The sequence below is a fragment of the Eumetopias jubatus genome, unplaced genomic scaffold (genome assembly GCF_037043125.1).
Source record: "Eumetopias jubatus isolate StellerSeaLion01/CBP00866 unplaced genomic scaffold, mEumJub1_p1.0 scaffold_11, whole genome shotgun sequence".
Classification (NCBI taxonomy): domain Eukaryota; kingdom Metazoa; phylum Chordata; class Mammalia; order Carnivora; family Otariidae; genus Eumetopias; species Eumetopias jubatus.
Window position 1 is genome coordinate 95702813 of NW_028274817.1, and position 15511 is coordinate 95718323.

Genomic DNA, 15511 nt, shown 5'->3' on the forward strand with positions numbered 1-15511 from the left:
TCTGCTCAACAGGGAGCCTGCTTCTCCCTCTCCCTCTACCTGCCCTTCACCTGCTTATGCTCTTATACACTCTATCGAATAAACAAATAAAATCTTTAAAAAAATTTTTCAACATCTCTCTTTCTTTCTTTCTCTCTCTCTATATATATCTATTTACATTACATTAATATTATGGTAGTGTCTGTTTTACTGAAGAATCCTGACTAAACACAAAGTCATTCAATAAAGATTTCTTCTTGGATATACCTCATTGTCTCCACAGCCTTAACACAAAGTCATTCAATAAAGATTTCTTCTTGGATATACCTCATTGTCTCCACAGCTTTGCTTCTGTTGACCCACTCTTCTCTAATGCCCTCTTATGTCCCTGCTACTCACCCATAAGAGAACTCAGTTACCCATTTTCCAGAAGTCTGCCCTATGCCTTCCAACTCTCCATTATCTCAATTTCCTTAGAATTTCTACTAAAAAGATATGTTTAACAACATTCAAATAAAGCTTTATAATATAGGAAGGAAAAAAATAGCACTGACTTTCTTCTGCATATGAGGAAGATTGCTATCATCTCCTATACTGAAGAAAAGCATATTACCTTGTTAAAATTATATACTCATTAACATTTTATCAGAAATTTACTGTAATTTTTTGTTTAATAACAAGTATATATAAAGTTTTTCACTTATGAAAGAGTAGACAGCCTTCAAGCTGAAGTATTGTAATCTATTAATGTTAAAAGCTGTACAAATCCAGAAAGTAAACTACATAAAGTTAATCCTGAAATAATACAATAAAATTCTTACAGATATGTGCAACACACATTTGCATATACCTTATGAATGTAAAATATTTATTCATTTAAAAGTGAATGATTGAAAAGTGATCATGAAACTTTCCTTAATCATAAATTTACCTGACTCTTCTTCATCAAACTTGTGGAATAGTTCTGATAATGATTTTTGAAAGGAGGGTACTCGACATTGATCTTGATCTGAGTCTTCCTGAGAGTCATCCTCTCGTCTGCGTTTAACAGAAAATGAAATTGCACCTAAAACACATAAGTACAAGATGCCAGATTAACCAGGGATTGGTTTTCTAAAATGAAAGGTCAGTCTTAGGTACTAAAGATACTTTAGCTTGAAACTAATAAACAAAGACAAACATAAATTCTAGGCCTTACCATCACATTTAGACCTGATGGTGGTACAGAACAAATTCACAGAGAATTCATTAATATTTAAGTATAACAGATAATTGGGTTTTCATTAAAACCAGCAGTGTGATACGTGGGTTCACAACTGGGGATGTCCGTCACCAGCTATGTGCCTTGGTTTGCCCAAATATGAAATGGAGGTGACATTGGTAGCAGCTGGTGACACTGGATATTACCAAGTGTCTGTGGTATTACTCTGGCTCCCTGGGTCTCTGGGAATGCTCCCAACACTTCACCAACCTCTGAGTGGACAGGACTGGCCCCAAACTATGGCTGAGAGGGGCTGGAACCAGGTCAGACTGCTTCAGCATCTGCAGTCAGACTGAGGTGGGCAGGCTTGACCATAGAACATGGATGGGCGTTGTCTCCCTCTGGGTCCCTGGGCAGGCAGGAGTGCTTCCAGACTGTACCTGTGAGGGGCTGAAACTGGATTATGGGGCTGCTCCCAGATGTAAGAACAGATCATGGTCAATGGGCCTACTACTGGGGCACAGACAAGTGCGTCTCCCAAGACGATTGTTCCCAGACCATGGCTTAAAGAGGATCTGCAGTTGGACCAAATTGGAGGGTCTGCCTCAGGTGCACAGACACTTGTGTCTTCTCCAAGTTGCTAGGTGCGCAGGAATCATGGTTGAGAAGGGTTGAAGCTGGGCCATGAGCCACTTCAGGGTCCACAGATGGGACTAAATTCCATGCGCTTGTTACACAGGGCATGGACGGCAATGAGTCCTGCTAGCTCCTTCTCATAAAGTGCTGGTGGCAGCACTCAAGCCCATTGAGGCTATAACTGAGTCCACAGGGGGGACAGGGCTATTTCTTGATCTGTAGCCAGGACCTTGGTTGGCAAGTCCACCACATGAACACAAGCCCGCCTTTTCAAAATGGCCCTCCTCAGTCTTGGATTCCACCGGGGTTTCATAATTTCCCACCTGGATCCCACAGTTCCCACAAAGGCACTTTTGCTGTGGATGGCTTTCAAGTTACTGTTGCTGAATGGGGATACAGGTTTTGGATCTCCTATATTGCCATCTTGCTGATGTCACTCCTATCTTATCATTTTTAATCTTTTTATTTTAAAATATAAAGTCACTTAAGTTTCAGGTTAAATTTCATATCCTATTATAAACATGGCTTTCTGAGCCAAGATGTCCATCGACAGATGAATGGATAAAGAAGAGGTGGTATATATATATATACAATGGAATATTATGCAGCCATCAAAAGGAATGAGATCTTTCCATTTGCAATGACGTGGATGGAACTGGAGGGTGTTATGCGGAGTGAAATAAGTCAATCAGAGAAAGACATGTTATCATAGGACCTCACTGATATGAGGAATTCTTAATCTCAGGAAACAAACTGAGGGTTGCTGGAGTGGGGGTGGGGTGGGAGGGATGGGGTGGCTGGGTGATAGACATTGGGGAGGGTATGTGCTATGGTGAGCGCTGTGAATTGTGCAAGACTGTTGAATCACAGATCTGCACCTCTGAAACAAATAATGCAATATATGTTAAGAAAAAAAAGAAGAAGATAGCAGGAGGGGAAGAATGAAGGGGGAAAATCGGAGGGGGAGACGAACCATGAGAGACGATGGACTCTGAAAAACAAACAGGGTTCTAGAGGGGAGGGGGGTGGGGGGATGTGTTAGCCTGGTGATGGGTATTAAAGAGGGCATGTTCTGCATGGAGCACTGGGTGTTATGCACAAACAATGAATCATGGAACACTACATCAAAAACTAATGATGTAATGTATGATTTAAAGAAAAAATCAATTTAAAGAAATTTAAAAATTTAAAGAAATTTAAATTTAAAGAAAATTTAAAGAAACTTGAAAAATTTATTTAAATTTAAAGAAAAAATAAAAAAACATGGCTTTCTTATTTTACATAGTTTACAAACACATTATAAAAAGACAGGATACATAGTGCAAAGAACACAGGCTTTGGATAGAACCTGAATTCACACACTTGTTCTGCCACTACTAATTTAGCCTCGAAAATGTGATTTACCTCATCTGTAAAATGGTGCTAGCTGTTTTGAAGATTAAAGGATTGTAGTTTATGCTTATGTAGGACTTACTATATGATAGAAATTGTTCTAGGTGATTTACATATATTAATATATTATATTACATTTAACTTTTTGAGGAACCTCCATGCTGTTTTCCACAGTGGCTGCAACAGTTTGCATCCCCACCAATAGTGCATGAGGGTTCCTTTTTCTCCACATCCTTGCCAACACTTGTTGTTTCTTGCATTTAGATTTTAAGCATTCTGACAGGTATGAGGGATACTGATTGTAGTTTTGATTTGCATTTCCCTGATGATGAGTGAGGGTGAGTATCTTTTCATGTGTCTGTTGACCAACTGAATGTCTTCTTTGGAGAAACATCTGTTCATGTCTTCTGCCCATTTTTCAATTGGGTTATTTATTTTTGGGATATTGACTATTATTAGTTCTTTATATATTTTGGATACTAACCCTTTATTGGATATGTCATTATTGTTTTTGGTGCAACTGTAAATTAGGTTGTTTTCTTAATTTCTCTTTCTGCTGTTTCATTATTAGTATATAGAAATGCAACATATTTCTCTATGTTGATTTTGTATCTTGTGACTTGACTGATTTCATTTATCAGTTCTAGTAGTATTTTGGTGGAGGATTTAGGGTTTTCTATATAGAGTATCACGTCATCTGCAAAGAGTGAGAGTTTTACTTTTTTACCAATTTGGATGCCTTTTATTTCTTTACGTTGTCTGATTGCTGTGGCTAGGACTTTTAGTACTATATTGAATAAAAGTAGTGAGAGTAGATATTCATGTGTTGTTCCTGACCTTAGCGTAAAAGCTCTCAGTTTTTCACCATCGAGTATGATGTATTATTTCCATTTTAAAGAAGAGAAACTGACACAAGAAAGTTCAGTAACTAGCCCAAGGTCAATCAGCTCATAAAAATACAGCTGAAATATGAAAACATGCATTCTGCTTCAAAGTTCATACTATTTTTTACTTAATTAATAAATTTAATTTTTTGAACAGTTTTAGGTTTACAAAAAAATGATGCAAAGTACAGAGTTCCTACATATCCCCTCTTGTTTCAGGTATTACAAGCATCATGCATTATTGTAATAAATTACTTATAATTGATAAGCCAATAATGATACACCATTACTAACTAAATTCCATCGCTTACATTTTAGCTAACTTTTTCTGTTGTACATTCTATGTCTTTGGCAAATATGTAATTCCATGTATCTACCATTACTCTATCATGCGGAATAGTTTCATTGCCCTAAAAATCTTCTGTGCCCCATTCATTCATCCCTTCCATCCAACCTCTAAAGAACTAACTGGCTATCACTGATCTTTTACCTCTTCCAGAATGTCATATAGTTGGAATCATACAGCATGTGGTCTTTTTAGATTGACTTCTTTCACTTGGCAATATACATTTAAACTTCCTTCATGTTTTTTGTGGCTTGATAGGCCATTTTTTAAAAAGATTTATTTATTTATTTCAGAGAGAGAGAGGTGAGGGGCATAGGGAGAGGGAGAGAGAATCTCAAGCAGACTCTGTGCTGAGAGTTAGAGCCCAAAGCGGGGCTTGATCCCATGACCGTGAGACCTGAGCTGAAATCAAGAGTTGGACACTTAACAAACTGCACCACTCAGGCACTGCAGGCCCATTTGTTTTTAATCACTGAAAAATATTCCATTGTATGGATTTACCACCGTTTATCCATTCACCTATTACAGGACATCATAATTACCTCCACATTTTGGCACCTATGAATAAAGCTGTTATAAACATTCATGAGCAGATTTTTGGATGGACATAAATTTTCAACTCATTCGGTTACCCGAATACAAAACTGATATGAAGATGTATTATTACTATATCATGTTATGAGTATGTTTAGTTTTGTCAGATACTGCCAAACTGTCTTTCAAAATGGCTGTGGCATTCTATCATTTTGCATTCCAAACATCAATGAATGGAAGTTCCTATTGTTCCACATCTTTGTCAGCACTTGGTGTTGTCAGGACTTTTAAATTTAGCCATCCTAATTGGCAGGTAGTGGTATCTTGTTTTAATTAGCAGTTCCCTAGAGATATGATGTTGAACATCTCTCTATACACTTATTTGCTATCAGAATATTTTCTTTGGTGAGGTGTCTCTTTAGATCTTTTGCCAATTTGTGTATATACATACATATATATATATATATATATATACATATATATATATATGAGACAGATAAGGACACTATACATTGATAAAGTTCAATTCACTAAAACAAAATCAAAAACTCTTAAGCTGATAGATACAGAGAATAGACTGGTGGTTGCCAGAGGTGGAGGGTGTAATGTACAGCATGGCAATTATAGTTGATAATACTGTATTACATATTTAAAAATTGCTAAGAGAGATCTTAAGTTTTCATCACAAGAAAAAAGAATTTTGTAACTATGTATAGTGACAGACGTTAACTAGACTTACATGATGATTACTTTGCAATATATACAAATATCAAATACAAAATTCAATTCAGCAAGATTATATAAAAATTATAGATATATACACACCTAAAAACAGAGGCCAACAATAGTTGAAACTAAAATTGACAGAACTGGAAGGAGAAATAAACAAGTCTACAATAAGAGTTGGAACCTTCAATACCTCATTTTCATTAATGGACAGAACAACTAGACAGAAGACTAATAAATAAATAGAGAATGTGAACACCACTGTAAAACCACTAGACCTAATTGGATTATATAGAACATTCTACCCAACAACAGCAGAACACACTTTCTTCTTAAATCAACATGGAACACAGTCCAGGACAGATCACATGTGAGGCCATAAAGCATATCTTAATAAATTTAAAAAGATTTAAATTATACAAGGCATCTTTTCTCATCATAATGGAATGAAAGCACAAATCAATAATAGGAAAAAAAGGTGGAAATCCACAAATTTGGAGACTAAACAACAAACAGCCAATATTTCAAAGAAGAAATCACAATGGAAATTAGAAAATATCAGATGTTTGAAAAGGAAAACACAGTATACAAAACTGATGTGATGCAGTGAGTGCAGCACTAAGAGGGCAATTCATAGTAGCAAAAACATATATTAAAAAGAATAATCTAAAATCAACAACCTGTGGCACCTGTTGGCTCAGTGGGTTAAGTGTCTGACTCTTGATTTCAGTTCAGGTCTTGATCTCAGGGTTGTGAGTTCAAGCCCCACAAAAAACTTTAAATAAATAAATAATAAAACCAACAACCTAACTGCACATTGTTATGGAACTAGAAAAAGAAGAGCAAACTAAACCCAAAACTAGCAGAAGGAAGGAAATAATAAAGATCAAAGTGGAGGTAAATAAAACAGAGAAGAGAAAAACAATAGAGAAAATAAACAAAAATATTGGTTCTTTGAAAAGGTCAACATAATTGACAGACCTTTAAAGTAATTAAGAAAAAAGGAATGAAGAGTCAAATTAATAACAACAGAAATAAAGTGGGGATGTTACATTGTTTTCACCAGAATAAAAAGCATTATAAAAGAATACTATGAACAATTACATGCCCCCCAAATTGGGTAACTTAGATGAAATGGCCAATTTCCTAGAAATACGCAATCTACTAAAACTGTTCATAAAGAAAAGATAAGCTGAATAGATATAAAACTAGTAAGGACATTGAATCAGTAATCAAAACGCTTCCTACCAAGAAAAAGCCAGGATAAGATGTCTTCACTGTTGAATTCTATCAAGTATTTAAAGAGTTAATATTTTTTTTCTCAAACACTTAAAAATTGAAGAGGAGGGAAAACATCCTAACTCATTCTAGGAGGCCAGCAATGCCCTGATACTAAAGCAGACAAAGATAGGACAAGAAAAGAAAACTAAAATCCAATATTCCTGATGAACATTGATATAAAACTTTTCAACAAAATACTAGCAAATCAAATTCAGCAGCATATTAAAAAGATTATATACCAGGGTCAAGTGGGATTCATTCCAAGAATAAATGAGTAGATGAATGAATGAAGGGTGGTTCAATATACACAAATCAATCAGTGTAATATACCACATTAACAGAATGGAAAAAAAACCCCCACAATCATCTCGATTGATGGATAAAAAGTATTTGGCAAAATTCAACATCCTTCCATGATAGAAATAAATTAGGGATAGGACTTCCTCAAATAGCCACATATGAAAACCACAGCTAGTATTATACTGAATGGCAAAAGACTAAAATCTTTCCTCTAAGATCAGAAACAAGAGAAGGATGTCTGGTTTAGCCACTTCTATTCAACATAATACTAGAATTTTTAGCCAGAGCAATTATGCAAGAAAAAGTAGTAAAGGTATCCAAATTGGAAAGGAAGAAGTAAAATTATGTTTGCAGATGACACAATCTCATATAGAGAAAACCTTAATGACTGCACACACACAAAAATGTTAGACCTAATAAATGCATCCAGTAAATATGCAGGATACAAAATCAACAAACAAAAGTAGTTACGTTTCTATACACTAGTAGTGAACAATTTGAAAAGGGAACTTTTAAGAAAAACAATTCAGTTAGATAAAACCATTATTTGGATAAACCTACATATGTTAAATAATACATTTGCACTGAATAATAAGGAAACCTAATTAATATTTCAAATACTATGAAATACTCTCAAGAATTAAAAGCACACATTCTCCATTATTTCTCATTTCAGCCTGTTTGTATATGCAGCATATTTTTTCTTCCTCAAACATATCCATGTAAACATTATTACAGTTTTATTGTCCCTTAACAAAAAGAAATTGAACAATCATTTATAAAACAATTCAAAAGCCCTACATGAGTATAACAAGACCATATACTATACACCAGCATGAGAAATTAAGTATTTATCTCAAAAATTAGAAATAAATGAAGTGAATGATGGAATTATATAGGTCTATTTAGTAGTTTATGCTTTAATTGAAAGAATACTTTAAAACAATGTATCTTAGGGTGCCTGGGTGGCTCAGTTGGTTAAGTGACTGCCTTAGGCTCAGGTCATGATCCCAGGGTCCTGGGATCAAGCCCCACATCGGGCTCCCTGCTCAGCGGGGAGCCTGCTTCTCCCTCTCCCTCTGCCTGCCACTCCCCCTGCTTGTGCTCTCTCTCCCCCTCTCTCTCTCTCTGTGTCAAATAAATAAATAAAATCTTAAAAAAAAATAAATGTTTAAAAAATAAATAAATAAAACAATGTATCTTAGAATTATGCCACAAATGTAGACTCATTTTTTTCCCAGCAAAAAACCTTTTTCTTGGCAATTTAATTTTATTTTATTTCTAAACAATTAGATTTTTTTTAAATGCATCTTTATTTTTGGTTATGAATTAGCTATGGTAGAAGAGACAAGCAGTCAAATTCTTATAAGCTTATTACAAAGAGTAACATTAGACTCAGCGACGGACTATTGGCAATGAACCTTCGAACCAAATGCAGTAAATAATGATTATGAAAATATGTATTTCAAAAGTTGATAATATTTTTCCACACTATGTACATGTGATTACTTTGCTTCCTTCTGTTCGGGCTAAGGCCAACCAATCCAAAGGGGAACAAAAGTAAATAAAAGGTTGTTTGTTGGTGCTTCAGTTTATCAGAGTGATAGGAAAACTATTAAGACTGTTTTTGGAAAAACTCTAGGTATAACAGAAATAATAGTGGTGTACAAAGCAACTCTCTAAGATACAGCATCACTGACTTAATGGAGGCTTTCAATTTGTCTGAAATGAGTGTTACTAAAAAAATCTAATAGGAACTGCAATTACAGCTATTATATTTTCAATAGCTCAAGCTTTTATTTTGACAAATGGATTTTTTTCTCTGCTAAACAGTCTATGTGTTTGATTTTTTCAAAATGCATTTCTAACAGTAAAAACAAACGTTTTCCATTAGGCATTGTTTTTCTCTAATTTTATACTATCTTGTAAAATGTTGATATCAGACTCAAGCTAAAGCCTGAGCAATGCAATTTTATATCAATAGTTAATCTTTTGAAAATAATGTAAAACCATTTAATGAATGTTTACTCTGTTAGGCATATGCTGAATGCCTCCTATTCATTATCTACTGAACCCCTTTAATAAACATAAAAGTTATTTCCTCATTAGACTCATTTTAAAGCTGAGCAACCTGGGCTGTACAGAAGGTCGGGTAACACACTCCAGGTCACATAGTAAGTGACAAAGGCATATACATTTACCTGACATGGAATGTGGAAAATGGTACATTATGTCTAAATATCACCAAATATATCCCAGAATAAAAGGGCTTTTGACTGGAAAAATAGCAAAATAACTCATATACTTACAAAACAATTATTTTGACCTGCATATACTTACAAAACATTTATTGTGACCTAAAGCAATTTCAGATACTGCTCACTGATTATCTAAACCATTTCACCCCTTAGAAAACTTCCTGAAGCAAGTTTCCATGGCAACAGTTAAACCTGGCAAGGTCTTTGCCCTTTTGCACTTGGTCCCCCCACACCCATCGTCCTCCCTCCACTGGCTTCATGCTTCACCACTCCCTATCGCTAATGAGGAATACTGTGGTTAAGGAAAATTTCTGTGTGGCTGGGCTTTTATCACCTTGCGAATTTCTTGGAGGTACATTAATTCTGTCAAGAAGTGTTTTCCTAAATATCTGCTCTGTGTACATTATACTACATGTGATTGAATGAATTTTAATTGTCTTGTTTCTCTAATACACTACCCTAAAATATCAGGAGCGAGACTAAAGATGGAAGCCAAAGGATATCTCTGTTAACCCTCTTCCTTCTTCTCTTTCTCCTATCTCATTTTAACCACATTTCTAACTCATTTTCTTTTGTTTTATTTTCCCTTTTTAGGGGACCAAAAGGCAAAGTGGAAAAACAAAATCTGGTGGCTAATTAAAGAAACCCAGTGTTCTGGCCACATCTGCTTTTATTTTGTGTATAATATGGCTCTTGTCTTCTATTCCTTTTAAGCCCTTAATTTTTATGATAAAATATATAGTAGTCTAGCCCCCAACTGTAGTCCTTTAGGCTCCATTTGTTTGTGGTATTATACTGTTTGTTCTTTCTAAAACACATTCTTGAAATGTGTATAACAGAAGACACTATAGACAACAGGAAAGGATTAATAAAATCTACAGGATTCAGATTTCTGTTGTAGAGGATGGCTGATTATGTTTTAGCTTTTGAAGAACCTATGCTTTCATTACTGGGGCAATATGTTAAAGCAGTAATAATCTAGGTTGCCATTAAAACCACATGTTTCTTCCTGATTCATGTAAGAAAAAAGTGATACATTGCATTTCATCAAAATCAAAAATCTTTATAATCTTTCACAATGTATACATATATCAAATTGTCACACTGTGCATCTTAAATACACACAGTTTTTATTTGTCAATAACGCTGGAAAAAAACTTCTGCTACTCAATAGACACTATTAAGAAAATTAAAATGAAAACCACAGACTGGGAGAAAAAAAAATTTAAAGCATGTATCTGATAAAAAACATAACCAGAATAAATTTTAAAAACACATTAAAAATTCAGTAATAAGAAAACAAACAACCGAATGTAGGGGGAGGGACGGGCAAAAGATTTGAAAAAGCATTTCAGAAGAAGACACATGGATGACAAAGAAGCACAGAAAAGATGCTCAACATTATTATTCATTACAGAAATGTAGATTAAAACCACCCTGTAACTGTACTACACACAGGTTAAAATGGATAAATTGAAATGGCGAACTCAGTTACTAAGTACAGTCAAGGATAGAGAGAAACTGGAACTTTTATGCAGTGCAGGTGGGAATGGAAAAAAGAACACTCTCTTTGAGAAACTGTTGGCATGTATTTCTTTAAAACATTATAAATTCCTACCGTATTATCCAGTCATCCCACATATAAGTGATTTACCCAAGATAAATGAAAGTATATGCCCATGCAAACATTTATATATGAATGTTCATATCCACCTTATTTGTAATTACCAAAAAATGGAAAATCCCAAATACCCATCAACAGGTAAATAGATGAACAAATTGTGGTATATCCATTCCATGGACTACTACTACAATACAAGGAATAAACTATGGATATATGCAGTAAATCGGTAGATCTTAAAATAGTTTTTTTGCATAAAACAACCCCTCAAAAGGGTATATACAGTGCTATCAAATGCACATAAAGTGACAAAAAATACCCAGATAAATGATTGTCTAAGGCAAGGGTGGTTTGTGGCATGAGGGGAGGGGAGGACAAAGGATTAAAAATAGACACAAGGAAACTTTTTGGGGTGACATATATTCGTTATCTGATTTGTGACAATGGATTCATGGTTGTATGCATGTGCTAAAACTTCTCAAATTGTATACTTTAAATATGCACAGCTTATTGTATGACAATTATACCATAAGAAAACTGTTTAAAAAAGCACACTTGGTATTTCAGATATTATACTCACCACTGCTAAGCAGGATAACAACAGGATCTGAGAACTGTCACCCCAAATTGAGTATAATGTAAAGCAGGATGTGTAAGTGAAGTTCACATCCAATTATGGAGATCTTTCCAGCAGTAGGCAATATCATATATGAGATAATTAATGCAGGATAATTAATAAAGCATATTAAAGTCTCCATTATAAATCTATCTCTCATTTACCTATCACTTCTATTCATTTACATCTCTCAGATCCTCAAATTCATGTATGTTTCACTGATACCAAATGCAACTGTTTGCTCATTTGTTCGGATTCACCACACTGTAAAAGTGGTTTCTTAAGACTCCATGTAAAGCCTTCATTTATTTTGGTCTTTTTTTAAAGATTTTATTTATTTGACAGAAAGAGAAAGTGAGAGAGAGAGAGCACAAGCAGGGGAAGCAGGAGAGGGAGAAGCAGGATCCCCGCGGAGCAGGGAGCCTGATGCGGGGCTTGATCCCAGGAACCTGGGATCACGACCTGAGCCAAAGGTAGTCGCCTAATGACTGAGCTACCCATGTGCCCTCATTTTGTTAATTTTACTTTAAACTTATTTCTATGAGTGATTTCTGCATGAAAAAGGAATTTTAGTATTCAAAAAGCATCCTTAGGCTCCATCTGAGCAATAAAATGGGAAAGATTGTTTTTTATAGAAATGCTGAATGATAAGAGGCAAATGTTCACAAGTATTTGTAAAATTTCTTGAAGTTCCATGTTAAGAAAAAAATGCCAAAAAAAAAAGAAGTTTTAGTTTCAGTGTTTCTCTTTTTTTTTTTTTTTAAGGGGGGGCAGGGCCGAGGAAGAGAGAGACAGAAAGAATCTTAAGCAGGCTCCATGCCCAGCACAGAGCCTGATGCACAGCTTGATCTCAAGACCCTGAGATCATGACCTAAACTGAAATCAAGAGTTGGATGCTTTATCGACTGAGCCACCCAGACGCCTTTAGTTTCATCATTTCTGAATGATCTTCTAACCCTACTAATCTCAACTGGTTATGCTTAATTCCTCACATATTAGGAAAGCATCTTTGAAGGGTGATTAGAATTAAAAAATTATCATAAAAATGTATGAATTATTTATAATAAATCCATGTACCTGAGATTCTTAAGCAAAAGTCATTTTTTAAAAAGATTTTATTCATTTATTTGAGAGAGAGAGAGCGAGAGAGAGAGAGCACAAGACGGAGGAGGGTCAGAGGGAGAAGCAGACTCCTGCTGAGCAGGGAGCCCGATGTGGGGCTCGATCCCGGGACCTGAGCCAAAGGCAGCAGTTTAACCGACTGAGTGACCCAAGTGCCCCGCTTAAGCTAAAGTCTTACATGAGCAAAGCCAATGAACTGCCAAACCATATTTTCCTTCTGCTGTAAATAACTCCTCACAAAATACACAAATTCTTTGGTAAAGTAGGACACACACACATACAAACTCTCTCTCTCTCACACACACACACAGAATAAGAGAAAAATTTCCTTTCAGTAACAATGCTATACACACACACACACACACACACACACACACACACACACACATCTTAGCAGTTCAAAATGCAAATATAAAGAGCAACCTGAATTTATATTCAATAGAGCATCTACAGCCTGCCTTGCACTCCCAGGAAGAACTATGTCTCTGACACATAGTCAAGAATTAAAAATGAGTGTTGTGCCAATTAAATGTGGGCCTCATGGCAAACACTGGAGATGCAAGAGTGTCTTCCTTCACCTTAATGGAGTAGATGCAGTTACCAAATTTACATTTTTCTCCAAGTTTATAAATCGTTGTTCTCATATTTTAACTGCACTCCTATTATTTCACTACCAAGTAATTTCTGAAATATTTTAGAAACAATCTTATTTTTGAAACGTATTGATTCTTCTATGCAATACTGACCAGATACCTGCTGCTGTATGCCAGATGTTGGCCTGGAGGCCAATGCTGGCCTGGCAGTCAGAGGACACATTATCTAATGTCAAGGCAGAAAATACAGTATATGCCATCACTCACTGATCTAGTAATATGAATGAATTTTTCTGTAACCGATTATCTGAGTGGCACTTTAGACTAGAATACTTTTTTTTTTTAAAGATTTTTGTTTTAATTTGACAGAGAGAGGGAAAACAAGCAGGGGGAGTGGGAGAGGGAGAAGCAGGCTTCCCGCCGAGCAGGGAGCCTGATACGGGGCTTGATGCCAGGACCCTGGGACCATGACCTGAGCTGAAGGCAGATGCTTAACGACTGAGCCACCCAGGCACCCCAAGAATGCTTATTTTTTAAAAGATTTTATTTATTTATTTGCCAGAGAGAGAGAGAACACAAGCTGGGGGAGAGGCAGAGGGAGAAGGAGAAGCAGACTCCTCAGTGAGCAGGGAGCCCCATGGGGGGCTCGATCCCAGGACCCTGGGACCATGACCTGAGCCGAAGGCAGACGCTTAACCAACTGAGCCACCCAGGCGCCCCTAGAATACTTATTTTGATTTTGGGGACAGGGGCAGGAAGAAGAAGTTTAGTGCTCACAAGCCCTGAAGGGTAAAGCCACGCAGATGGCAAAGCTGTCATGAAACATCAGAGCGCAGGTGGCATGGGAAAGCAGAGCTGGTAAAAACAAAGAGGAGAGCCCAAAGGAGCATGAGAGGATGCAAGCAAACCCAATTCATTCCCTCCACAATGGCCCAAGGCCCACCTTTTGCAAAACATCTCTTTCATCTAAAAAAGCAAGAAAAATACTTTATAGCAACCAATATTTGTTTTGAAGACCAGTGGAATCCTATTGGTTTTCACGTCTCTACAACTATGCCCCAGTCCACACTGGTGATGGGAACAAGCCAGTAAGATCCAAATTCGGCTTCAGCTGAGTTTCTGTCATTTTCATTGAGACAAACTAGGACAGAGGGGGAATTAAAGAAGCTGCAAAGCCATCTGTAAATCCATATCGTATTAGGAATTTTTTAAAAATGGGAGTTAGTATATTAAGTAAGTGTGCTATACATTATTTGAGCACCTACTAGATGAGCACTTTCCATAGATTCCCATTTAATGACCATGAGCTCCCTGAAAGATTAAACACTATCAATATTTTACATGTAAGAAACCTGACATTCAGTGAAGTCAAGGTCACGCAACCGGAGAATGATATAATTGGAGGCGGAAGTCATATTTGACTTCTAAATGTATTCCTTTGCAACACAATAACAGTAAGATAGGAAACAGCAAAGTTAAAGATATGTAATTTTACCATTGCAATGTGGTGGCTAGCATGAATATAATGCCCAAGTTTTAAATGAAAAATGCAAATTTAAATAGCACTATGTTTGCTCAGCATCACACTCTGAAAATACATGTGACAGGCAGTGCTTCTCATCACATACAATATTAGAAATCAAATTTTGAACTTCATTTGTATTTTAAAGATAGCAACTGATAGTATACATCTTTCTGGATAATGTATAATTTCAGAGAGTAGCAGAATGTTAAATATAAAAAACAATTTCTATCTTATTTAAATATAGGCCTAACATAAGAACCTTATTGTGCACGCAGTAAACATTTTGTTTTGACATTGAACAGAAGTTTATGGGAAAAAAAAATTTAAAGTCTTAGCAAAGCTGACTAAAAGTTGTTTGCAATTGTTTGGACGAGGCTTTCTTGTGCCAGTGTCATAACAGATTTCATACTAGTGAAAGAACTTCCGAACTGCAAATTTGCAGAAATGAATCTTAGCTGTAATTTGCAATTGTGTTGAACTGAATGAATACAATCACT

At 35.8% G+C, this 15511-nt stretch overlaps 1 protein-coding gene across 3 annotated transcripts in view; it reads right to left on the reverse strand.

Moving 5' to 3' along the window:
* Positions 1-15511, reverse strand: part of CFAP47 (cilia and flagella associated protein 47) — a 519587-nt gene that overhangs the window by 146461 nt on the left and 357615 nt on the right. For all 3 annotated transcript variants that reach the window (XM_088028500.1, XM_088028501.1, XM_088028499.1), the window contains one exon: positions 911-1045. In XM_088028500.1, the coding sequence (XP_087884626.1) occupies positions 911-1045 (135 nt within the window). The remainder of the gene's footprint in view (positions 1-910; positions 1046-15511) is intronic.